Below are 25983 nucleotides of genomic sequence, written 5' to 3' on the forward strand. Positions count from 1 at the left end.
TGATTGCTCCCGGCCTGTCGTGCTGCTGCCCCTACTGGAGCCCCAGTTAACCTTCCCCCTGCCTGGTGGACTGGCACTGTGTCCGGCGGGAGGGTAGGGAGGGTGCCCACTTCTGCCAGCCCCACGTAGCCCATGGGCTGGGCTTGGCATTTGCTCAGGCCTCAGCCCTCCCAGCCTGGCCCCATTTCCTCCTCTGTCCCTACCTGAATGAGCCTGGGCCAGCTGCCCCAGGGCCATTTTGAAACCCTGAAAGCCTCTCAAGATTAAAAGACCCCCCCCATTTACTGAGGCCCTGCTGAGCACCTCCTAATTGCTTTGCAGAGGTAAGGATCCACGCCCACTTCACACATGGGACAAGTCCCGAGTCACCCAGGTAGTTACCCGCGTACTTCTGCGCCTGGTACTGTGGGTTTCACGGGATGGACCAGAGTCCACGCGGCCGCCGCAGGGCCAAGCCTGCCTTTTCTTGGCCTTGGAGAGAAATTAAATTTGCAGGTGCTGGCTGCTCTGTTTTGAATTTTTCTCCTTTAGTTTTTTCTTCATTCTGCTCCCCTGACCTTTGTCACAACCTGTGATCATTTCTGGGGAAGTGAAATTGGAGGCAAAAGTACTAAAGAGCTTTTGAGCTTTTCAAAAGTGACAGGAGTAGGAACCTAAAAATAGATCTTTTAAAATAATGAACAGAAAAACAGATACTTTCAAAATGAGCAGAGAGGCGGGGAGCTGTTCTGTCTTCAGCTGTGTCCCAGCCAAGACAGAACCCTAGCCCGCCCTGGCCTGATGCTGCCGGACATCCTCCCAGTTAGCCTCTGCTCCAAAATGCAGGCCTTCAAGTCCAGCCAGGATGGACACAGGCACAGGCCGGGACCTGGATGCAACATTAGCATCTGACCCTGTGGTGGGTGGGGCCACTCAGCAGTCACGTGGCCCTGGAAGGGGCCCTCTCTTCCGGGTCCCCACCTGCTGCTCTGTAGGAGTGAGGAGGGATCCTGGGCTCCCACCCCAGAGAGGAGCACAGAAGAGGTGAGGTGTGGGAGCCCTTGCTCAGTGCCTAGCATGCAGTAGGTGCTCAGTAAACGCATGCTCACTGGGATGTTGCTCTGACTGCCACGCTGTGTGGCAAATGATGTGCAGCTTCCTTTGGGCATTGAATTGGGCCCACTGTGCTGCTTGGTGGCAGGCATGAGGTGGCACCAGGCTGTCCCGCAGCTCAGCCACCCCTGGGTTTCCTTGCAGAGCAAAAATGCACCTCACAGCCAGGGTGAGTATGACGTGTACAGCACCTTCCAGAGCCATGAGCCTGAGTTCGACTATCTCAAGAGCCTGGAGATAGAAGAGAAGATCAACAAGATCAAATGGCTTCCTCAGCAGAATGCAGCCCACTCGCTGCTGTCCACCAACGGTGAGCCTGGGACCGGGTCCCCGGAAGCCGAGTGTTTCTGTCTTTAGACCCTAACATGTGATGTTCAGAGCAGCCTGGAGAAACCAGGCTGGAATTTGCTATTTGCCCTGGCCGGACTGGGTCATCCCCAGTATTGTGAACAGTGCTGGCTTTGGGGTGCAGGGGGCCCAGGTCAGGAAACCCAGCGACCGCTGGACACACTGAATTCTTCAATCACTGTTGGAATGCGAGACCCGCAGATCAGGGCCCCTCATGGTGGGGGCAGGAGGGCAGAGGGAGCAGTGTGGGGTAAGAGGGCCCCACCTCACAGAGGACACGACCCTCACCCCATGGGCTCTGCCACAGATGCAGGTCGCACCCCGCTTTCAGCCTCCGAGCTTTAGCGGCTCTCTCTGGGGCGGGGGCGGTGATGCTTGCCCAGGGCCTGCAGATGGCAGGTGCTGCCGAGCCCCATGTGAGCTGCAGAGCACTGTCCCCGGGCCAGGTCACCCTCAGCACCTCGTCCCGTCCGGAGCCCTGGCTGTCCCATATCCCCACTGTGGGAGCCCCGCCCATAGCCACCCGGCCCTGTGCTCAGGGCCCAACCTCAGGCCAGGGCCCCACTGTGCCCTTCTCCTCGCTGATTCCTTCTTCTGGCCAAGCTGGTTTATTCTGGGTGCTCCACTAGGCGGGGTTCCACCAAATGAAGGAAGATCACCTGCTTTGCTGACTTAACTTTTAACCTTATCTAAGAATCTCTCAGCAGGGCCTGAGGCCTGTTTAACCGGGTAGCTGGGTGCCATGGTATAGCCAAGGTGACACCCAGAATTAACCATCACAGCTCTGGAGCTTCCCCCGTGATGTGGAGTCCAGGGAAGTGGGGCTCCCAGTAGCTGGCTGCTGGTCGGCAGGTGCTGCTCCTGCAAGAAGAGCCGATGAGTCACTTTGTCAGTGAAGGACTTCAAAGACAAGGACAGTGCAGACTATAACCCAGCACTCTGGGAAGCTGAGGCAGGAGGATCCAAAGCTTGGGCCCAGAGTGGGAAATTTAGGGACTTAGTGAGACCCCATCTCAAAATTATAAATGAGTGAACCAATGACTGAACGGGGTTGTAGCTTAGTGCAAAGGCCCAGTACCCCCAAAACAGAGTAGGGAAGTACAGTGATCCTGCGTCTGGAAATCAGCCTAGGAGTTGATGGATAGTGGCCCTGGAAAGCCGTGCTGCCCTTAGGGTCAGCAACAAGGAGGGAGCAGCATGGGACAGGCACCGGGCGCGGTGGCAGCGGGCACACTGTCTGGGAACAGGGTGATGTCACGTGGCCCTGGATCTCCACGTCTGTGTGCGGCCGTCTGCAGTGGGGACCCGTCCTCTGGCCTGCTGGTGGGTCATGTGTCTGCTTTGTCCGTTCTGTCCTTAAGATAAAACCATCAAGTTATGGAAGGTCACCGAGCGGGATAAAAGGCCCGAGGGCTACAACCTGAAGGACGAGGAGGGGAAGCTGAAGGACCTGTCCACGGTGACGTCGCTGCAGGTACGCCGGCGCGAGTCCCGGGACGCGAGGGTCTTCAGGTGAGGCAGGGCAGTCCCGTGTCCCGGCTGGGCCGCATCCGAGTTCTTCCTCTGCTGTGCCTAGGTTTCTCACCAGCGAGATCCTCCCTTCTCAGGAAGGACGCGCAGGTGCCACGTTGCCCTCTGGAGACCAAGCAGGTGCCCGTGGAGCCCCCAGCATGTCACCAGCAGGCAGCAGGGATCCGTGCTGTCCCTGAGGAGAAGGCAATGGCCTCTAATGACCAGCAGATTGCACAAATAAGCCCAGTGGGCCCAGGGAAGCCAGGTCACTTCCGTGTTGGCAGTGGGGGTGGTGATCTCCACCCCTGCACCCCCAGCCGAGGGAGTTTTCTCAGTGTCACCTGCATCCCAAGACGCTTAAGTACAGACAGGCTGGAGAAGGAGTGCAGCTTGGGTGTTGTTTGGAACTTGTTAGGGTTCTCCAGAGGAGCAGAGTCCACAGGGTGTAGACCAGTATGCAAGGGCCTAAGGGGATTAATTAGCGCAGCTCACAGGAGGAGTGGCAGTGTCCGCAGTGGACAGAGGAGGAGCCACTCAGCCTGAGAAGCTGAAGCCGCGGGACGAGAGGGGCTGAGGAGGCAGTGCCAGTCCGAGGCCGCTGGTCCGGAAGCTCCCTAGGGAGCCGCTGGTGTGCGTCTGCCTTGCAAATCTGGAGAAGGCCACAGCAGCAAAAGATGCCCAGGCTCCCACAGAAGGGAGCTCTTCTAGGTCAGGCCAACTTCCTCCTCCCCATTTCATCCGGCTGTGAGTCTATTGGGTGGAGCCACGCCCATCAGGGTGGGCCCTCGCCCTCATTTGCTAGCCCACATGCCAGTCATCTCTGGAAACACCCACACATCCACCCAGAAGCTGCTCTGTAGCCACCTAGGCTGTCCTATCCTGGTCAAGTTGACATTGTGGTTAACCAGTGCAGGTGACCTGGTCTTGCTTTGTCTTGCCTCTGATCTCATCTCATTTGCTCATTTTGCTGAAGTCCCCTGGATCATACCTGGCTTTTTGCCTATCTGAGTCATGATGGGGGAGCCAGCGTGTACTGAGTAGCTGCTGTGTGCAAGGCTGTGTTAGGGCCCAGAGCCCCAGAGATGAATCCAAGACTCAGACCCTTCCCTTAAAGTGTCCCAGGCCCCAACCAAGGAGACAATCACAGAATCACTGTCACACTGGTATTCGGTGCTGTGGCAGAGAGACACACACGGCTTTGAGTGCTCAGAAGGCCTTTCTCCACCTTCTCTATTTGGTGAACTCCTATTCATCCTTGAAAACCCTGACAGCCCTCACCTCTGGAAAGCCTTTTCTACACAAGCCAGAAGAAAACTATTGTCCTTCCTGTGCCCACTCTAACCTTTTGTATCCCACACCATTCTGTCCTCAGTGCTGGTGTTCTTCTTCCTGCCCATCACCCTGACCAGACTGTGACTGAATACGGGGAGGCTGTTTAGTTCCTGACACTCCCAAACCTTCAGGGCAGGCTTCTTTTCACTCTTCCCGTCCCTTATTTATTTATTTTAACTTTCAAAATGTCCCCTTTTGTTTAAATGGCCTTGGAGACTGGTTTGGAGGATGGCCGTGCCAGGAGGAAGCTCTGTGGCCCGAGGAGGGGAGACAACAGGACTTTGCCAGGCGGGATGCCCTGAGCCCATGCTCCAGAGAATCCAGACTTCCTGTCTCTCATACCTGAGGGTCTGCAGGGAGGGAGGTGGCCATGCCTGAGGGCAGGGACAGTTCAGAGCAGACCTGGAATATATGACAGGCGGGGACCAGCACAGGGAGACACGGGGACATAGACTCCCAGGTGTGCGGGGTGGATGTGTAAACCCAGGCAGAACACCAGAACCGCCAGAGCCAGGAGGGCTCAGGGGTCCCAGTGTGTTAGAACACAGGCTGTCCCCAGGCCCGGGGACACAGCCCACTGCCCATTCGTCCAGTCACTATAGCACACTTAGCGCAGCGCGTCTCCATGCAGGAGAGGTGGGTAAACAAAGGCCGACACATCACACCTGGGAGCATGGGACAGCTGCACCCTGACAGGACCCTGGGGTGTGAGAGCTGGACCCTTGGCTTGGCTTGCATGTAGGATGGCTCAGGTTCTGTTTCCTCCACATCTGGTCCAGCCAGGCCTGGGGAGAGATGGACGAGGTCCCATCTGTCTGTCTGGGCACCTCTGCAGCCCCCAGGGTTGAGCAGGCTGTGCCCAACACACACTGTAGTGCCTGCCGAGGGCCGCACAAGATGGAGGAGTCTCGGGGCACCTGTGACCTCAGGGTGAGTGCTGCAAGCACAGGGTACAGAGGAAGCAGAGGCCGAGGTCCGATGTCACTGCAGGCACCACCAGCTCCAGCTGTTATGACCCACAACCCAGCAGCACCCCATGGCTTTGGACAGAAATGTGTTTCTCATGGTGGAAAGGTCCAGCATGGGTGCCCCCGTTTGGCTGCCGCTCTCTACAGGCTTCTTCCACCCTTTCCCCCAAGGCTGGAGTCTTCATCTTCCACGTGGAAAAACCACTGCTTAACCAGCAGCTCACAGCACATGTGACACTTTGCTCATATCTCATTGGTCAGAACCAGTCATATGCCCACACTCAGATGCAAGGGATCTTGGGAAATGTAGTCCCCATCTGGGTAGCTTCTTCCAGTCTAATCATTGTGGGATGGAGATGCAGGGTTTGCTGGGCATTTGGCTCGTTCTGCTGTGTTACTTTTCCATTTTACAGAAGGGGAAATTGGGAGCAGGGGGCTTCAGCCACCCATTCATAGCCACACAGTAGATAAGTGTCTGGGCTGTGCTCAGGGTCGATCCCAGGTTCTGCCAGGGTAGAGTGGGCAGCTTTTCCTGCAGGGCAGGGCCGGGCCGGGCAGGCGAGGGATGTTTATCATCCATCCCTGCAGCACCGAGATGGACGTCTGCCCGAGTGGTGCAGCCTTTCTTTAGGTCATGTGCCTGCCGTACCCTGTCACCCTCCCAGTCCCTTGCTGCCCATCTCTGTCCTCGCTCCCTCCACAGGTGCCGGTGCTGAAGCCCATGGACCTGATGGTGGAGGTGAGCCCTCGGAGGATCTTTGCCAATGGCCACACCTACCACATCAACTCCATCTCCGTCAACAGCGACTGCGAGACCTACATGTCGGCGGATGACCTCCGCATCAACCTCTGGCATCTGGCAGTCACCGACAGGAGCTTTAGTACCCTTGGCTTGGGGGAGGTTGGCCTCGGGCTGGCGGGTGGGACTTCCACACTGTTTCAGGCCTTCATCCAGGATCCTTCCGGTTAGCGTAGGTGAGGCCCAGATGTGGAATTATGTGTTGTCTACCTAGGAAAGCTTAGCAGTTGTGGCTGCTGGGGGTCACGCCTAAGCTGGGTTCCTGTCACCCTGGCCCTACAGAGACCATGCAGGAGGGAAAGAGCCCAAGGGTCCATCCCCATGGGGGAGGGACAGCTGGCCCAAGGACAACTCCTTTGTTGTCCCCTCCTCTGGGCCCGGGGCAGCCTGCACCTGAGGTGGGTGGGTGGCATTGGGGTCCTGCCCAGGACTTAGAGGGGCTCTGGGGGGGTGTCTCTGTTTAGTGTCCCTGTTTGAAGCTAAGTCTGGGCCAAGCACATTGACTGATTCCCATCAGACAGTGAGGACAGGTGGCTGACATGGGCCCTGGCTGGGGGAGGACAGGCCGCACAGACATCCGGTGCTGATGCCACGCTTGGTAGTACCTGTTAATTTTGTGTTGGGTGACCTGCACTGCCCCAGGAGGTGACAGCGTTGTGAGCTCACAGCCACATAGCTGGAATTCAGATCCAGCCTGTGTGGGGAACGCCTGCCCACCCAGGAGTGTGGCTGAGGTGGGGACCCAGCCCCTGGTGTCCTTGACCTCTGCACCCATCCCAGTCCCTCGCCGTGGTGAGAGGAGGGTGGAAGAGAACTGAGCGCCAGGAGGCTCCAGGAGCAGTGGGGAGTAAAGGCCCAGCTCTAGTGGGGTGGGCAGCATCGGGCTGCAGAGCCTGAGTCCCGCAAGTCCTGCCTGTCAGAGCTCGGTTACTTGGGGCTTTTCTGTTGCATGGTCAGGCCCCTCACTGGGACTGCTCAAGGTGAATGTGGGTATTCACGGGTCTTTGTAATCATAAGAGAGCTTCAGGCATGGGCAGATCCAGGGGCTCAAATGGTGTCCTGGGGTGGTACTCCCTGCTTGTTGCCTCTGGTCTGCACCCTGATTTGTCTTGGGCTCCGTATGGTGGTATTTGTGTGCTAGCAGCCTGGCTCCATCCCAGAAGGACCCTCGAGGGCACCCCATTGGCTCTGTCTGGGGCTGGCTTCCTCTGAACTAATCACTGTTGAGGAAGGAGAATGTCCCGCTCTGGTTGGCCAGGCAGGACTCACAGCTGTGCTCTGCAGTTAGGCAGAGGGCCTTGGAGGTGGGCTCACCAGCCGATCCTGCTGCCGAGTCTGAGGTTGTTCATCAGCTTCCCAGCAGAATAACACGAGGAAGATGAAATGCAGAGACCCCAGGTCTGCAAATGGGGGAGATGGGACCCACAGAGCGTCCTGGATAGGACTCTGCAGTTTCCAGAGTCCCTGCTGTTCCTTCTCTCAGCGGGCTCCAAGGCAGGGCGTCCGGCAGCAGGGACGGCAGGGAGCAGCTGAGCAAGGGACTCGTTCCGGGCCGTGCCCAGTGATGAGGCTCTGACCTGTCCACCTCCATCAGCACACTCAGCTGTAAGCTCCCCAGGTGGACGAATCCCCAGATGAGTGATGGGGACCTCCCAAAGCGCCCCCCTGTGCACGTAGGAGGCTGGGGGGACTCGTGGGAGTGTGGAGGGGTGATAAGCCCATCGTTGAGAGGGGGCCAAGGCCGGCCTGGCCAATGTGCGCGCTGTGGGACCCCTGGGGCAGGGGCTCTGACGTATCTTCGTCTGAGGAACCCTTCCAACCATTGCACCTCCACTCGCCATTTGTGTTTTCTCTTTTACTAATTCTCTTTAAATCAGGTTGCTAAATTTTTGTGTAAGTCACTGACTTTTGAAAGGGAATTAGCTTCACTATTATACATTAAAACATATCCCATGAGCCAGCTGTGGTGGTGCTCACCTGTAACCCCACTCAGGAGGCTGAGGCGGGAGGATCACTGTGAGTTCAAGCCCAGCCTGAACTGCATAGGGAGGACCCTGTCTCCAAAACTAACGAAATAAAGCATACCATGTACCATAAACAGGAAGTAGCTATAAAGAGAAATACCATGAAAGCGTGTGTAATGTTTATATTTAACAAAGGAATCGAGCCACACACTCCGTGGCAGAATGCAGGATGTTCCGGTCCAAGCTGGAACCTGCTCGGAACCTGCTGTCTATGGGTGCGCCTTGAGCTCCTGAGCTGTGGCTGGGGCCAGACTGCCCCTGCATGTTTTGTTTGGTGCGTTTGCATTCGTTCAGACCTCAGGTTCCGCCGCCTTGTGGCTCTGGCAGCTGTGTCCTGAGCTTGCCCAGCCCACTGCCCCGTGCCAACAGCAGTCGGCTCCTGGTGCCACCTGACTCTTTCCGGGCCTCAGACTTGAGCTGGGCCTTGCCGCCTCTGTTGGCCCCTCCCCAGCATCTCCCCCTGAGCCTGCTGTCCCCTTGCCCGCCACCTGCCCCTGCCTCCCTGTGCCCCCCGGGGCTCCTTGGCCGACCCTGCTTGCACAGGTTTTGCTGCAGATGCAGCCGGCTCCACACTTTCTGCTGGATGCTCTGGGATTGGGAGCCCTGGTGCGGCCCCACGCAGGCCCTGTGCACAGTCGGGGCTCTGAGGGGCCATCGCTGGAGCAGGAGGAGACTTCAGGGTGGGACGTGTGCCATTTTCATGTGCTCCCAGGACATGGACATTCCCCATGGACGCCTGGGCTCCTGGTGGCTCCGACTACAGACCCCAAGGAGCCAAGGGTGTAGCCTTTGCTCTGGGCCTGGAGGTCTGGGCTCAAGCCTGTTGCTTTCCCTCCCCTGTTGTCAGCTTTCATGAACAAAACTTCCTTTCCTAGTGTTATTTGTTCTAGTTCTCTTGGCTGGTTTCCCTTTGATGGTACTGGGTATTGAACCCAGGGCCTTTGCCCTGGGTTGTGTCCCAGACCACTTTTTATTTTGAGGCAGGGTCTCACTGAGTTGCTCAGTTTGGGCTCACATTTGGAATCCTCTTGCCTCAGCCTTCCAGACGGCTGAGATTACAGCCATGTGCCACCATGACCAGCTCTCCTAAGGTTGTTTGTAGGGGGCAAATAAACTATTCACCGTCATGGCCCAGCTGCTCCTCAGGATCCGGCCACAAGCTGGTATTATTCTCTCTCAGACATCAAGCCCTCAGTAGTTAATGTGGGTGCTCATAAAGCCCCCACTTTTCTGCTCAGTGAAGTTCTGTTTCCCCACAGTGCAGCTCAACATCTGTTTGGAAAACCTCTTGCATCCTTTAATATCAACATTTTGAGACACTGCAGCTCCTGGCAGTTTTTCTAGAGCTCGGTGCCTCTTAAAGGTAACAAATAGCACAGGAGGCCGAGCTGATGGACCTTTGCTTTATTTTTAGCGCTCGAAGAATTTTAAAGATGGTTCCATTGATTTTTTCGCCCCCTGAGCGATTTCTCATGCTGGGAGCGAGCGGCTCAGCATGCCTTGGTCTGGGGTGGATTTGGAATTCGCACTCCTGGTGCAGGTCCTGAGGCAGGCTGGAGGGAGGGGACCCAGAAAGGGGTGGGCAGCCCGTGGGATCAGGCCATTGTGGTAGTGTTTCTGCCCAGATGCCTGCAGACATGTAGTCAGTCCTTTTCCATCCGTAAGGTGGCAGGGAAGATGGCAGAGCTGGGCCGCTGGCTGGGCAGCCCCTCTGCAGGCTGAGGGCTTCCGGCTCGGCCGCTGTCCTTGGTGCTGACCCCATCCATGCCTGTGGCACCTCCTTCCCGCTGTGGGCCCTCACTGGGCACTTCCTGTGTCTCCCCTCTGACCGAGGAGGAAACAGCCACCCCAAGGCTGGTGATCTGACCCAAGTCCGTGGCTGGGTGGAGCCAGCCGGGGCTCTCGGGGACTGTCAGGATGCAGAAGCCACGCACCCTGGACTGTCACACCGGTCCACCTCTGTCACACGCTTGCCGGCTTCCTGGCCTGAGCCTGGCTGCGCCTGCGAGGAGTGCATCGTGTTTAACTTTCCTGCAGCTTGCAGAGGAGGCACTGCTCTCCCCATTTTACAGAGGGGAGACAGCTCTGAGGGGCAGGTCCCCTGCACACGTTCTGCACCCCGCTCCCTGGGATTGCCTGGCTTCCTCCATGGGGAATATTTCCTGGTGCTCATTAGAGCCCCTGAGGAGCAGGAGCTGCTCACACCATTACGGACAGAGGGGAGACTGACATGTGAGTCATGAGGAATGTGCTCTCTTCCTTCTCCATGACGGGCGCTGCTACCCCAGCCTCACTGCAGAATCCCCACCTCCCTCCTTTGCTTCTCACCCTGGGCACTCGCTGAGCCTCTTCCAATCTTTATTTTGAGACAGGGTCCCACTAAGTTGCCCAGCCTGGACTCAAAACTTGAGATCTTTCTGCCTCAGCCTCCCAGAGTGCTGGGGTTACAGGTGTGTGCCGCCACACCTGGCTAGGCCGCAGCTCTTAGAACCCAGGGCACACCATTTAGCAGGTACTCCTGGGCCTTCTGGGGGTGGTGGCATTGCACATTTTGTAACCTGCTCAGTTTCATGGATCCCCCACTCCCCAGCGGGAGAGAAAGCCCGGTTTTGATTCTGGTCTAGCCAACCTGAGTTACTCACCTTCAACCCGGTGCTAGCCCATTGTCAGATGTCCTTCTGTTAGTGCTCACCACGGCCTGAGGGCGGAAGTGACCACCACATTCCAGAGACAGGAGGTCAGAGTGCAGAGGCTGAGGATGGGAAACATCACGCAGCCGCGGTGGTGTGGCTGCACTCTCAGGCCCTGCTCTCTGTCCCCCGAATTCAGCGCCTGAGTGCCTCCTCATCCCAGCTGGGGGTCTGCTTGCTGGGTGTGTAGGGGTCACAGAGCTGATCTGCCACCCAGAGAGAGCAGGCAGCGGCTTGTGCAGTGAGCCCTCTCCCACCTCCCAAAATGAGGGTCCTGCTCCCCAAGAGGAGCTGCCCCAGCCCAGTCCAGAAGGTGCTCTGTGCAGAGGCGAGAGGAGCGGTCACACCCTGAACTGTCCCCTCCAGTGACGCCAGGGCCTCCGCATGAGATCGTCCAGAGGCCAGGCATGGAGGAATTGTCAGGCCACAGTCAGGCCACCGGGGTAGTGTCCTTAAAGAAGAAGAGGACACCAAGGGGAAGCCACGGGAGGACACGGGGAGCAGTGGCCACCTTAAAGCCCCGGGACGGAACTTGGGAGGAGCCAGCCCTGCCGCCACTTTGACCTTGAACTTCTGGACTCCGTAGCACTAGGGACTGAGATGAGAGCCTCTGTGCCCCAAGTCCCTGGCCAACCCCCGGGGGAGGCCTTGCATGGCGGGGCCCTCAGCAGGGCCGCCCCGTCCTTCCCACCAGCGGCTGCTCGGTTGCCGTGGGAACAGCCTGAGTGCAGCTCCAGAGAGACATCCGCATGAGCGGGCCATGGTCAGTGCCCAGCCTCAGCTGGCTGAGGGACTCAGGCCAGCATCCGGGCCCTGGGGTGCAGCGCTGTGGGGAGAGCTGGGTGCTGCAGAACAGGAGGTGGGGACCTCAGGAGGGTGTTGTGCCAGCACCCTCTGCCAGAGTGTCATGGAGCCCTGAGCACGTCGCTACCAGCCCAGGGGTCCACTCCTGCCTGGAAGGCTTCTGTGCTGGGCACCAGTTGGGTGGCTGCCGGGCCTGGGAGCTCGGTTCATCCCATGTCTGCAGCCCAGCCTGTCCTGCCTGGCATCTCCATGAGCTGCTGGACGTGGGCGGCCTTGCTGCACCACTTGGGCATTTTTGGGGCACTTCCCACCTTGGCCTCTCCCTCAGGCTCCTTGCGGGGATGAGCAGGGTGGCTCTGGCCCGAGAAGTGGCAGGGACGCAGAGCTCGGCCCCGTGCAGCTCATAGGCGGGGCTGTCCCGAGGGTGAGTGTGGAGGGCCCTCATCTCCGATGTTTCTCAGCTCTGGAAACGCCTGTGCGGGTGTTGCCTGGCTGGGCCAGGAGATCCAGCCCTTGGCCTCGGGACTAAGGAGCACCTACAAAAACTGCAACCTGAGGACTGCAGGTGCAGACCACGTTTCCTGTGTCCTTGGCGGGAAGGACCGGTACTTTGCCCTTGGGCCGAGCACCCTGTCCCCTCACTTCTGAGTTTTGTCAGCTCCCCCGGCACAGGCTCTGCCCCCACCTGTCACCTGGCTCCCCCACCCCAGCTGATGGGAACCGCAGCCCCACCTGACCCTCGGGGCTGCTGCTGCTCCAGCCATCCCTTCCTCTCCCGGCTCCGAGGGCTGTCACCATTCCTTGTGGCTGTGGCCCTCAGTCCCTGCCTCCGCCTCCCGGTGGCCACCCCCTTGGTATCTGCCTCACTTAGATTGGGGCCACCGAGGGAGATTCATCTCAAGCCCCCGACAGTATTCCATCTGCACAGACCCCGTTCCCACTTAGGTCACGGTCATTTCTGGGGATGAGGTTTGTGAACATGTCTTTTGGGGGCCACACAGCCCCAGACACTGGCGAAAGTAATCCACACCGAGTCGAGGCATCTGGCACTTAGGGTGCCCTCCTCCCCTTCTGGCCCACCTCTCCCTTCTCTTCCCTCTCCTCTTCCCCTTGTGCCGGATCCTCTCGAGTGCCTGCTGGGCCGCACAAACCTTTCTTGGAGGGAAAACAACTCTTAGCTGCCAAAGGGATTGGAAGCAACACAGTAGCCCCTTGGGCAGACGGACTTAGGTGGGAAAGTTGCCCACAAACGCCTCGTCTAGCCTTGGGGGTGCATGGGGCTCGTGATATGTTCAATTCCTCTCACTCCCAAGGGAAGCCGGTCCCAAGGTGACCTTGAACAGTACGGTGCGATGCTGTCAGCCCCAAAAGCTTCATTGCAGTTCGTGACACTGTTCAGCCCATTTCACAGATGAGAAGCTGAGGCAGAGAGCTGGGGCGTGGGGTCACACTGCAGACCTGGGACTCCGGGGCTCACCCACAGTGAGGGCACAGACCAGGCGTCTCTGGAAGCGGCTGGGGCAGAGCCGAGAGGGGACAGCCCTGGGTCACCCCCCAGGCAGGGAGGGAGGCAGTGGTGCTACAGGGACAGGGACAGGCTCAGGGGCCCTGGGGAGCCTGAGGCAGTGCAGCCCCAGGCCGGGTGAGTTTTCCTGGGGATCTGTGGTGCCCTCCTGCTTTCCTTGACCCCGCGCCCCAGACATTGTGGACATCAAGCCGGCCAACATGGAGGACCTCACGGAGGTGATCACGGCATCCGAGTTCCACCCCCACCACTGCAACCTCTTTGTCTACAGCAGCAGCAAGGGCTCCCTGCGGCTGTGCGACATGCGGGCGGCCGCACTGTGTGACAAGCACTCCAAGCGTAAGTGGCCCCTCAGGGTGGATGGTGGGCTGCGGCGTGGGCTCCCTGGTCTCGGCTGTGACCGCCCAGGCCGCGTCCTGCCCAGCCAGAGCTGCCTGGCTGCCAGGGTGCAGAAGTGCCACATCCTGGAAGTGCCCTTGATTCTGTGCCGGGTCAGATTCTGGCCCTGCTCCGCCCGTGGCACCCGTCTTCCCGCCTGCAGAGCTGGCCGTACCCAGGTTGGCTCACAGGCCTTCCTGCTCCTAAGTCCCGGGTGACCTGCTCACCCTAGGGCCCACCAGGGGGCATCTAGGGGTCTGGGTCCGAGGGACCCACAGCCAGCATCTCTGAGCCCTGTCCTGCTCTGACCTGTCCCTCGTGATGGGCCTAGCGGTGTGGTGACACTGGGCCTTCGGGACTCCTGTGGAGCAAGTCGCAGTGCCCGGTGACCCGAGGTCGGGTCCTGCCAGGGCCGGAGTTTGAGGTAAGCTTCTTGCACACATGTGCTCCATGGGCTTGGCCTCTCTTTTCCTGTTCTCTCTGTGCCCAATTTTATTATAGTGCTCGACTGGCCTGGCAAGCTGGGCAGCACACGCCTCCTTCTCTGGAAGTTGGCACGAGAAACCTGCCCAGTGGGTCTCAGCAGAGCTCACGTGTCAGTCTGTCCAGTGTTATTTTAAGGGAGAGTCGGGTTTTTTTTCAACAACCAGTTCAATTTCTTTTTGTGGAACTAGGGCTTGAACCCAGGGCTTCTGCCCTGAACCACACCCTGTCCCTTTTTATGTTGAAACAACTGAAACGCTACATTGTCCAGGCTGAGCTCAAATTGTGATCCTTCTGCCTCACCCTTCCAGATTGTTGGGATTAGAGGTGTGTACCACCGTAGCAAGATTCAATTTCCTTTTTGATTAATGTTTTCTGCATTTTTCTCAGCATTAATTCTCCATTTTAAAGTTCTCTAGAAGTTTTTGTTTTCAAGCTCAGTATCTTGCACAGAAATTCTCTCCTCTCTTTCCTCTCTTTCTCTCTTTCTCTCTCCCTCCCTTCCTCCCTCTCTCCCTTTCTCTTGAGGATTAAACCCAGGGCCTCACACATGCCAGGGAAAGGCTCTACCCCAGCCCGACTCTTTGTCTAAATACCAGTAGAATGATTCTTGACCAGGCTTAATGGCTCTCCCAGCTTGATTTCCTTGTCCCGTTTAATTTGCCGTAAGACAGCCATGAGCGGAACTGTGCGTAGTGTCCGGACCGCTGGCCCTGCTGTGGGGAACGATTCAGCGAGCGGCCCGCTCCCACTCACCAGGCAGCTGGGCTGTGATTCCACCTAAGCCCGGCTGGAGATTGAGAGGTCAGACAGGTCTCTGCCTCCCACTGTATCGGTTGATTCATCGACGCTGAAACCCGGGTACCCTGGACGGATGAGGAAACCAAAGGTCCTGGATCAGCCCTCCCTGGTCCTGTGCACCTCGGGGCCACGTTGGGGGCACCAGGCCACCCATCCCCTGCCCTGTCTTCCATCTCCCTCTCTGAGGCCCTGGAAACGGGGTCTTTTGTCTGCTAGGCATCGTGACAGGGTAACCATGGAAACGACAATCCTGAGCCCTCAGAATAGACCATGATTTCTGCCTTTGATAGCACACTCTGTGGGGAGGAAGGTGGAGCCCAGGGCCCAGAGGTGTCTTAGGGACAGGGCGATGCCAGCTGGGCTCTCTGGGCGCAGATGGATCTGTGCTGTTGTGGAGAAGGCCCGTGGTCAAGGCTGTAGCAGGCTGGTCTCTTCCTCACCGTGTCCTTGCCACTTCCAGCCTGTAGAGGGCGCTGTGTCCCTTCCTCTCCTCACCTGTTCTGCCTGGGCCTTCCGGTCCCTGGGTCATGATGACCTGTGTTAACCCTAAGAACACCCCCAGTTCCAAGGTCCTTAGTCCAGTCCCATCCCTTCGAGGTCCCTTCTGCCACAGGCACAGGTTCCAGGGAGGAGGATGCTGACATCTTTGGGGCCATAATGATCTACCAAGTTGACAAACAGAGAAGACATTTGCCCAAGGTCACACAGCTAGGTGGCACCAAGTTAGCCTCTAAGAGTCTGCTGCCATCAACCCGAGGTCTTTCTCTTGAAATCTTGAATTGTGGGTGGGCCAAGCTCATTTGAAGCGGCTGTGTTGGGTAGACATGCAGGGCTCGCTCCCACTAAGGGTCTGCAGTGGAAGAGCAGCCTCAGTCTGGGCCTCACAAGTATGCGGGCAGAGCCAGGGCACAGCTCTGCAGAGGTGGGGACAGCCAGTGCAAAGGCCCTGCAGCTGGACCTGAAGGCCCACACAGCAGGAGCACAGTAGGGGGAGGTCAGGGGTATGGGTGGAGGGGGGCCTGTGAGAGCTTCCAGGCCACGCCAGAGCTTTGGTCTGCTCTGAAAGCTGTGAAGCCAAAGGGGCCTCTGAGTGGGCAGTGGCTTGGCCTGGTCCATCAGGGCTGCAAAATGAGGAAAAGAATTTCAGGGAGAGGAAAGGAAAAAATGAAACAGGAGCACTAGCAGATCCACTTGGGTGACTCTGGGCATCTCTGGGCTTTAGTTCTGTAGTCCCAGCATCCTGGTAGGCTCAGAGAAGTCAGGGGCTCTCCTGAGGTCACACAGCAACGTGGCCAAGCCACCCACTCCCAGCAGCCTGGCAGCAGATGTGTGTTGTGTCCTGGGCACTGCAGGGGTGCACTGGGGGTGGCAGGAGGGCTGTGGCCCAGTTAGAGAGGAGCTTGTCACCCTCAAGTGGGATCTTGAGCCTCAGTCCTGTGGGCACTGGGGAGCCATGGTGGAGCTGGGCTAAAGGAGGAAGCTGTCAGAGTTGTGAGGCTGGGAGGAGGCCTGGGGCTGTTGGAGGGGGCAGGGATCCATAGGGACAGATTCATGTGTCTTTTGGAAAAAAGTTGTATCAAGAATTTCTCTTTTTTTCCCCTCAAAATTTCATAGACCTATTTAAAAAGCAAAGTAAGAATTTTTAAAGATAATATTTTCAGGCCAATCAATATCCTTCCCACTTACCCTCTGTACCTCTGGCCCATTTGTCCTTAAAACCATCAAAAAGCCTCGCATCATGGCTCATGTCTGTTATCCCAGTACTCAGGGAGGCTGAAGCAGGAGGATTGCAAATTGGAGTTCAGTCTGGATAACCTAGTTGAGACTCTGCCTCAAAATAACCAAAATAGAACAGAAAGGGCTGACTTCAGTCCTCAGCGCCACCCCCACCACCAAAAAGGAAGGAGGGAGGGAAGGGAAGGTGGGTCTGTCAGAAATGCCCAAGTACAGCTGGGCAGGTGAGCCGCAGCCAGCCTGCCCTGCTGTCTGTTTTCACTTACAGGTTAGAGGTCCTCACAGTCTCCTCCTCCAGGTGTGGGGGGGACTCCCCAGTCACCCCAGCCCTGAGTGCCAGGTGTGCCTCACCCGCAAGGCATGCTGGGACTCAGGCCAGCCCTGGTGACTTGGGCCTGAGGAGCGGGGCCACCCCCAAGGTGGGTGCAGAGATGGCCCAGCTCAGAGGCGGGGATGCCAGCCGGGCCCAGAGGGGTCCCTGACACCCAGGTGGGTGCAGGTCCTGGTGAGACGCTGGGCCTCACTCTCTCGTGTCCACAGCAGCCCAGGTCCCGCTCTCTCAGGGTCTACCTCAGCCCTCCCGAGTGGGGCTGCTCTGCCCTTAAAAGCACTGAGCCCCACTTCTGAGGCCTCAGTTGCAGGGTGACAGGCCCTGGTTTGTCAGTGCAGAGTTTGGTGGGGAAGACGGGACCCAGCCCCACAGGGTCCAGGTACACAAATCTGCGGGCTCATAGCCCTCTGTCCTCCCCACGGGGCTCAGCCACGACCCTGGTACCCAGAGGATGTGGGTGGCTCCTCCGGTGGAGGCAGGAGCCTTTCCGGAAGCAGCTTCCTTTCCTCCCTGCTGGACTGAGGCAGTGGTGAGTCTGCGGGCCGGCTGGGGGTGCTGGATCTCCCTTCTTGCATGGAACCAGACTCTGTCTCCATGCACTCTGCCCAACTTTGGCCTCTGCATCTCAGTGGCTTGCACCATCCCTCGGCCTGGCCCACCAGGTCCTGTCAGGTAGCCCTCACATCCTTCCTCCCCTCTCACACCTGTGAGGGTCTAAACAACCCTCAGCCAAGCCGGCCTCAGGGCCTTTGCATGAGCTGCTCCTGCTACCTGGAGTGCTCCTTGCCCTGGGGTCACTGCCCGCAGGAGGGAGCCAGGGCTCCACCTGGAGACACAGAAGGGCTCCCGCTGCCCCATGGAGGGGAGCTGGCTGAGAATTGAGTCTACAAAAGTGAAAGGAACAGCATGGACCCTGGACAGGAAGGGAATGAGGAGGGGGGATCCCAGAGGAGAGGCTCAGGGCTGGGACCTGGAAACCAGGAGGGGCCAGCAGGGAGGGAAACTCAGAGCCCCGCTGCTCTGGTCAGCTCTCCGTGTCCTCATTTCTGGCCCGGAGACAGAATGCGCCCAGGCAGGGCTGCCCTGTGGTTGGTTTCCATGGGGACAGCTGAAGGGATCACCTGTGTTTAAGTCCAACACTGCTGGCCCCTTCTGTGGGGCTAATGCCTACCCCTGCAGGGCCTGGTCCCCGCCTGCTGCAGCCCCGGGCCACTGTGGGACACGCGTGACCAGGAAAGACAAGGCCGCCTCTCCTAGGGCTGGCCTCCACGTCACCAGGAGGGGGCAGCAGCGGGCAGCACAGCTGTGTAGCTCCGGGTTCAGTGAACCACTGCTTGTGGCTCTGAGGCCAAGGTGTGGCTTGTAGTTTTCTTGGCTATAAATGAGTAATGAGGGTATCAAATGACATTTTTATTCAGATAATCAAATATAAAACTGATAATCAAAATATACGGACTGTTGGAATAAAAAATGATGACGGTGAAAGTTGCATTGCCATGAATCCGTCAAAACAGTCCCCTCGCTCTGTGCCTTCTGCAGCAGCTCGAGAGCCCTCTTTCCTGCGTGTCTTAGGCGGCTTGATAAAAGCAGTGAATGCTGCTGCCGAGCGCCATGCAGCAGAAAGGCAGCTCGTAAAGACAGGGCGCTGCGTCCTTGTCCACCTTAGCCGTCGGCTCCGGCACCGTGTGACTCCGGCTCGTCCCCGAAGTCGAAATGACCATGACAGGGAAATGTTTGGAATCCACTTAGGACGTCGAGGCAGCCAGGACCGTGCAACTGGACACTCGCACAAGAGGACTCCAGAGCTGCTGCCAAAAGTGGCCGGAAGGACTCAGAGGGACTCGCGATAGTGAATTTTACTGTGATGCTTTTTTCAACGTTTACAGATGTTCACTGTATTTTTCGATCACGCTGCACACACAGGAAGAACTTGCAGACTCTGCCTCGGAGTAGAACACTGTTCCCCACACTGCTCCCTCCCCTGTGCAGGGCCACTTTTGGGCCAGGCCCCGAGAGGTTTTCTGTAGGTTTGATGAATGAATGCACAAGTGTACAGATGACAGCTGAACCCAGGGTGCGCACCTGGCCTGGGGCAGGGTGCGCTGGGGACATGTTGCTCTCTGTCTCCGCAGTCTTCGAGGAGCCCGAGGACCCCAGCAGCCGCTCCTTCTTCTCAGAGATCATCTCCTCGGTGTCAGATGTAAAGTTCAGCCACAGCGGCCGCTACATGCTCACGCGGGATTACCTCACGGTCAAGGTCTGGGACCTGAACATGGAGGCGAGGCCCATCGAGACCTACCAGGTGGGGCTCCAGGCCGCCGGTGAGCCAGGGCTCGGGAAGGGGGGGCAGTGGGGCCGGGTGGGGGCGCCTCCCTGGGGCCATGGTCCGGGATCGCAGCCCAGAGCCGTCTGAGCACTGCCCTTCTGAGGTGCACCCGCCAACAGCACCAGCAAGGGTGACGCAGGCGCACCCGTGTTTCCGGGTCCCCAGAACAGGCCCTTTCCTCACTGCAGGGGCCAGCATTATTCCTTACTCCTCTGTGTGGTCTCCTTCAGGGTGGGGTAAAAGAATTTGCATGGTGTTAGTGTAGCGCTCGGAGGCCAAGAGTGGTGGGAGGCTGAGGCAGGAGGAACCCGAGTTCAAGCCCAGCTGACACAGCTTGGCAACCTACAAGACACTGTCTCAAAGTTTTAAAAAGGGCTGGGAAGGGAGGGAGGTTTGAGACGACAGGAGCCAAGTCCTTTGCTTCCTGCAGGGGCCCAGGCAGGTCTGAGTCCTGGGGGAGGAGGGCCCAGGAAGGGACGCAGAGCTTCAGGTCTGGCATTCTGAGCCCATGACAGTGCCTGTGGCTGCTCTACCTCCCTGGGTCCTGGCAGGATGCCCACGCTGTGTCCCTCAGAGGCCTGAGCTGGGGGCGGGGACAGGATAAGTCCCATCCACGAGCCGGTGAACTGTGTGCGCTGTTGCAGACACGTGGAGGGGGCTCAACCTGTAAGGGCCCCAGGGTGGTGGGGACTCCATAAAGTGGGAGACTGAGGCTCGGGGCGGGGCCCTAAACCAGGCACCTGGTACCGTCCTGCAGCTGCACTGATCCTAAAGCAGAACGACAGTAGCCCAGCAACTCGCCTTTTGGGCTGACAGCATCTGCTAGAAACGGGGTGTGCGGGGCTGTGTGGCTGGCTTGGGCGCCTCTTCTCTCATCGCTAGAGGTCTGGGTGGGGCGGTCCAGGAACAGTGACTGGTGCGGCAGCGCCTTCTCGGGTGCGCCCTCTGCCGGGTAGGCCTTGGGTGCCCCTGCGTGGACGCGCCCACCGCTCACCCCCGGCCCCCGCAGGTGCACGATTACCTGCGCAGCAAGCTCTGCTCGCTCTACGAGAACGACTGCATCTTTGACAAGTTCGAGTGCGCGTGGAACGGCAGCGACAGGTAAGCCCCTCAGCTTGCCCACTGCCCCGTCTGGGGTCGGGCCGCCCCGTCATATGTGGGGACTCGTGGGGACTCCCGGCGCTAAATCCAGGGGCCGAAATTTCCTCGCCTCCTCTGCCGGGAATGGATGTAGGCAGCCCAAGCCCCTGGCCAAGTGGGCCTGTCGCCCGAGTCCTCAGGGGTGAGGGCTGCACCCCCACCTCAGGCTCCTCCGGGAAGCGAGTGGGTCACACTCGTCCCTGGCCCTGGGCCACACCACGAGCCCCGAGATGGCCCTGGGCACCCTCTCCTCCTGCTCTTACTGCTCCCACCTCTTGGAGGCAGCCCTGCGAGGGCCTCTGGGGCTCAGGGGTTATCACTGCGGGGCTCCTTCCTTGGCCGGCCAGGCTCTGCGCAGCCACTGGCCCCTCCAGCCCACTGAGCTCCATGTGGCCACAGCCCTGGTGGCTCCTAGCAGAGCCGTCACCACTCCCCGAGGTCCCTCCTGCACGTGTCCCTTGGCCCAGGGATTCTCACTCTGTCCCTGGGTCAGGAAATTCCTCCTCCGTCCGCACGATCTTCCACATCACTGAGCTTCTGCTCCGGCTGCAGGCAGACTCGAGGGTCAAATCCACTCCCTGATCCGCAGAGCCAAGATGGCCCCTCAGTGCTGCCTTCGGTCAGACACTTGAGTCCAGGAGGGTCTCACGGTGACAGGGAACAGGTCAGAACTACCAGGTCCCACAGCAGGTGGTGTGGCTGTGGTCCAGAGGAGACACCGTGCCAGGACCTGTATGGCCTTGGGTCTGAGCTGGAGCTGCAGGGGGAGGTGGGCAGGGACAGGGACAGGACCGGGAGGGGTCTCCAGGCAGAGCAGGGCTCACTCGGAGGGCTCCACCAGAGGACACTTAGGAACCCAGGACAGCCCTGCCTGAGGTGAGCTGGCCCCTGGGGACCCTCTCCTGCCCACAGGCTGCACCCACCCCGGGACCAGGGCTGTCACGAACTGGCGACACATAGCACTGTCCAGCAGTGCCTCAAACCTGAAAGAGCAGCGGAGTGGAGATGGGGCAGAGAGAAAGGAAGGACCCCAAGACAAGAGTCTGATCAAGGCGGCGTTTATTGCCGGCAAGCATCAGCCTTTTAAAGGAAAAGACCGAACTATTATGGGCTAGGATTACCATAGTAACCTCAACACCCGCTCCACGGGAACGAGGGTTCACACGGGCAAGAGAAAGCAGGCTCAAGAAAAACAAATTAACAACACTTGCAACTAATAATCATGATTCCCAAATAGGTGGAGGAACTTAACAAAATGGAGTTACAACATCTGACTCCTATAGATAACGTCAGATCTTTAACAGGAAGCACCTGACTCCTACAGATCTTTGGCTGTCCGAGTTTCTCCCGTGCAGGGTCAAAACAAGTTTAACCGGTGCAGTCCTTAAAAAGGAACAAATGTTATCTTTCAAAAAGCCAGTGGGCCATGGCTGGCTTCCCACACAGGGCCCCTCAGAATCTCAGGCTGGACCCCTGCATGTCTGGGGCTCCACTGTGAACACTGGGAGGTGGTCTGCAGGTCCTGTTGGAACCACAGGCAGGGGACTCAGAGGCTGTAAAACGATGCCTCCAGTCCAGCTATTACGACTGTCTTGAGGGCCAGATCCCCATGGCTGCCACCCTTCCTTGCATTGCCACCAGGGGGCGCACGTGACCAGGCAGTGCTGCGCTCCTGTGCCTGAATGAGCCCCTGTGAGTGCTCACCTGGAAGGGTGTCCAGGTAACCTGGCCTCTGCTGCTGGTTACAGGTCCCTGTTGGCAGTGGATGCTGGGAGGCCTGTGGTCTCCCCGTCACCTGTCCAGCATCCTGCCACCCTCCAGGGTGTGTGGATCGGCTGTGTGGGAGAGAGAAAGGGGCCTGGGTCTTGCCCTGCCCTGTGCCTGCCCATCTTGAAGTGGGCACAGGAGAAGGAAGCCCGAGTGGTTCAGGTGTCTGACTTCCGGGCTTCCTGTGACCGTGATGGTTCCTCAATTCTGCAGCCCTGGCTGCCCTAGCCTGCACCTGCTGGGCAGGAACATTTGGGGCCAAATGCAGTGGGCCCCTCTTGCCCAGGCAGCCCCATTTCACTGGCCTCAGCTCTCTCCAGTGTGGCTCTCACGGAGCCGTGGCTGCCAGGATGATCTCGTGGGTGTTGTGTGCACAGGGTGCCTGCTGTATTGTTACTGTCGCACCCTTGGGTTCATTGCCCTCGCCTCCCTGTCTCCACCCAGTCTCCATCCTGAGCCCTGATGAAGGCCTTGGGCCTCTGCCTGGGCCTGAAGGCAGCCTCTGGGCACCCAGCAGCTCTCAGGTGGGCCTGGGACCCCCAGATGGGCTCATCCCAGGTCCTCCCTCACCTGTGGGCTTTCGCTGCCTCGGCTCCCTGCTCCTGCGCTGGGTGGGCACATGGTAGTGGGGTCTCTAGGTCATCGCCCCACCGAGGTGACAGGGAGCAGGGAGCAAGCCCAGGGAGGCAGATGCAGGAGGGAGCACCCAAGGCCCGGGCAGTGCGGGGTGGGGGACCTTCATACCCGCTGGGCGCCCCCTGCAGGCTCTCCGGGGTGACTTCCATCATCTCTGCAGCACACGGGCTCTTCCATGCATTAGGGTTTTAGGGGTGAATGTGAGAGCCGAGAAGCGGAGCCCAAACACATCAGAACTCCTCCTCCAGCAGGGAGGTCGTGCTCTCTGGGAGGGCTTCGTCTCTCCGCCTGTTCCCAGTTCAGGTTGGCCGGGCTAAGCGTTCCCCACCCTGCTAGGGTCTCTGTGGTGGTGGTGGCTGCCGCGTGGCCCTGGCCCACATCCCTTCCTCCCTTTCCTTCCCTCCTTCTGCTCAGGGTCGCCCGCAGAGTGGGGCTCAGCTTCCTGAGAGGCCCGAGGGGACAGGCCCCCTTCCCCTCACGCCCGGCCCCACGCTGCCCTGGAACCTGAGGCCGCCGGAGCCCTTCGCTGCCCTGTCCTCCTCCCAGGCCCAGCCACAGGGACGCTTACTGCTCCTGTCACCCGGTGGGAGCGGCTCGGGGTGGGTGGTCTGTGGGGCCTTTGAAGACCACCATGGCCATGAGTGACCTTTCACGTGACTGCTCGCGGACGCGGCCCGGGGCCCTCAGAGACCTGCCCCGGCCCCCACGGGGTCACTCCCCGGCAACCCCAGTGCTGTTTCCTCAGGTGGAGAAGCCAGGGCCGGTTCCTGCACAAGGGGTGGTGGTGGTAGAGCCGAAGGCCCCGAGTCTGAGTGGCAGCGGCGGCTGTGACCGGGGCTCCCCAGCCCCGTCTCTCTGTCCCCTGCACTGACGCCTGTCCCTCTCCCACAGTGTCATCATGACCGGGGCTTACAACAACTTCTTCCGCATGTTCGACCGCAACAGCAAGCGGGACGTGACCCTCGAGGCGTCACGGGAGAGCAGCAAGCCCCGGGCCGTGCTCAAGCCGCGGCGCGTGTGCGTGGGCAGCAAGCGGCGGCGTGATGACATCAGCGTGGACAGCTTGGACTTCACCAAGAAGATCCTGCACACGGCTTGGCACCCGGCCGAGAACATCATTGCCATCGCCGCCACCAACAACCTCTACATCTTCCAGGACAAGGTCAACTCCGACATGCACTAGGGCCCCGTCACACCTGCCACGTGGGAGGAGGCCGCCGTGGGGACACAGGGCGCCTGGGCCTTGCCCCGCCCTGCCAGCCTCAGCAGGCTAAGGTGGCCTTGGATGGCCATGATCTGTTTAACAAAGGGAGAGGTGCACAGGCACAAGGCACCAAATGGCCGTGGTCACGGAGCGGCACTGTTTGGGTTCTTGGCATGCACTGTGCTCTGTCCATCTCGGCTGCCGTCTTCCCCGACTCTTCACTGTCCATGCGGCCGGTCCTTTCAGAGGAAGCTGGAGCTGGTCCTGATGGGGGACAGAGACCGGAGGTGGCATGGGCCAGCTAGGGGCTTCGACGAGAGTGGGCCACTTGCCTGGCCTCGGGGCTGGTCCCGCCTGGGCTTTCTGGGTGGGAGTTTGTGATCTGTGCAGGTCCCACCCCGGGGTAGGTTCCCAAGAGGAAGGGTGGGGCCCTACTCGTGTGCCAGTCCCCTTGCCTCGTTGCCCCCCTTGCTGAGCGGCTGTGGCACCTGGGCAGGGTGCATCCACCGGATTCCTGCAGCCTGGCCCCCGACAGCCACTCCTTTCTCCTCCCCCAGGACTCTGGCTCCTGCCTGTGGCTGTCACGTGGTATCTGTTCCACTCCCTAAACAACGGCTGTCCTTGGGTGCCGGCCCTGCACTGGGGACCAGCACAGAGGGTGAAGAATGATTGTCCCCACTGTACATGAGAGGAAACCGAGGCTCTGGTGGTGGTTGTCACGATCAGGGGTGCTATCCCCGCTCCACGCAGGCCCCAGTGGCGCACATTAACCCGACACTGAAGGGCGCCGTCCCCTCACTCGCACCTTGATGACAAGGGATGACACAGAGGGAGAGGGAGATGGAGAAGCCGTGTTTGGTGATGTCAGGATGTCCCTTCCCGAGGACGTCACCTCAGGACCGAAGGCCTCGGGTCCTTCTGCAGCCATGCCGCACTGCCCCCGAGAGGAAACGCATGTCCTGACCGTTGTGGGGTGTATTCTCTGGGGACCACACACGCTCATTAGGGGCCCTCCCCACACCCCGACACTGAGGGCCCCAGAGATGTGTCTGCAGAGTCCTGCTGGCGACACTGGACTCTACCCGGTGTCATCTGGCCCGGGGCACAGCAGGGGAGTCAGGCAGCTTGGGCCTGGGCTCCGGGCGGAGTGCAGCAGGCCAGGCTGAGGAAATGGGCCCGAGGGGTCCGGGGCACCCGTGGACTTGTGTGTGTAAAAGCACAAAGCGCATGTGCACTTACTCCTGGCCATATTCCACTTACACACCAGTGGGTCCCTTGAGTTTTTCTTTTTAATCAACGTGAATGAAGAGTGTCTGTTTATAGTAGCGCTGTAAAATCCAGGTGACCTGGACAGTATTATATGTACATATCTACCTTATTAAACTTTACAGTCATGAGATCGTACGACTTTACCCCCTGAGGATGTGGTGAATTGTACAGAAATCTTGCTGAAGCCAAAACCCAGCTCTGAGGGCCTTAAACGCTTGCTGGGGTCTTCGGCGCCAGCGTCTCCCTTTGTGATCCCGACATCCGGAGAGGAAACTTGAGTTGGAAGCGAGGAGTTCCATGAAACCGTAGGTTTAGCATTAACCGTCTTCAGAGCAGCGGTCTTATGGCCTTCGAAGGGGGTCTCGCACAGTTCCTACTTCCTGACTTGTTTTAAACTTTGGGTACCAAACCAAAAAGGGGGTTGGGGAGGGAAAGAAAAAGAGCTCCGAAGAAAAATGCGTCTTGAGGTCCCTGGAAGAGAACTGCCCAGAGTGGCTGTGGACAGTGGACTGAGTGCGGAAAACATGCGAGGGGCGAGGCTGCTGCGGTCACTCCCTTCCCTGTGTCTGCCTCTGGTCTTCTTGGGTGTTGGGCGTGTGCTTCGTGGTCGTGCTGTGGGGGTTTGGTTATTTCTTCCCCTTGGGCTGCTCTCCGAGGGCGGAGCCCTGGGGAAGGGAAGTGGGTGGCGTAGGTCCGGGTTTGGATTCTGTAACACTAGGTGCATTCTTTCTTTCTCGGGCGTCTCTCCGATTATCCAACTGTTGAATAAAATTATAAATATGTTAATACCAGCTTTTTTCCAATAAAATAACAAATGTTA

General features: G+C 58.9%; 1 protein-coding gene across 1 annotated transcript; it reads left to right on the forward strand.

Moving 5' to 3' along the window:
• The first annotated feature begins 132 nt into the window (after positions 1-132).
• Ppp2r2c (protein phosphatase 2 regulatory subunit Bgamma) lies at positions 133-25983 on the forward strand. The gene is made up of 9 exons (XM_010641924.2): positions 133-158; positions 322-373; positions 1237-1402; positions 2802-2914; positions 5956-6133; positions 13269-13433; positions 18954-19123; positions 20157-20248; positions 23582-25983. Exons 1-9 carry the CDS (start codon positions 133-135, stop codon positions 23871-23873), a joined length of 1254 nt encoding a protein of 417 aa, XP_010640226.1. The 3' UTR covers positions 23874-25983.

The sequence above is a fragment of the Fukomys damarensis genome, unplaced genomic scaffold (assembly GCF_012274545.1).
Source record: "Fukomys damarensis isolate Sample0158 unplaced genomic scaffold, DMR_v1.0_HiC HiC_scaffold_35, whole genome shotgun sequence".
In the NCBI taxonomy this organism is placed as follows: Eukaryota; Metazoa; Chordata; class Mammalia; order Rodentia; family Bathyergidae; genus Fukomys; species Fukomys damarensis.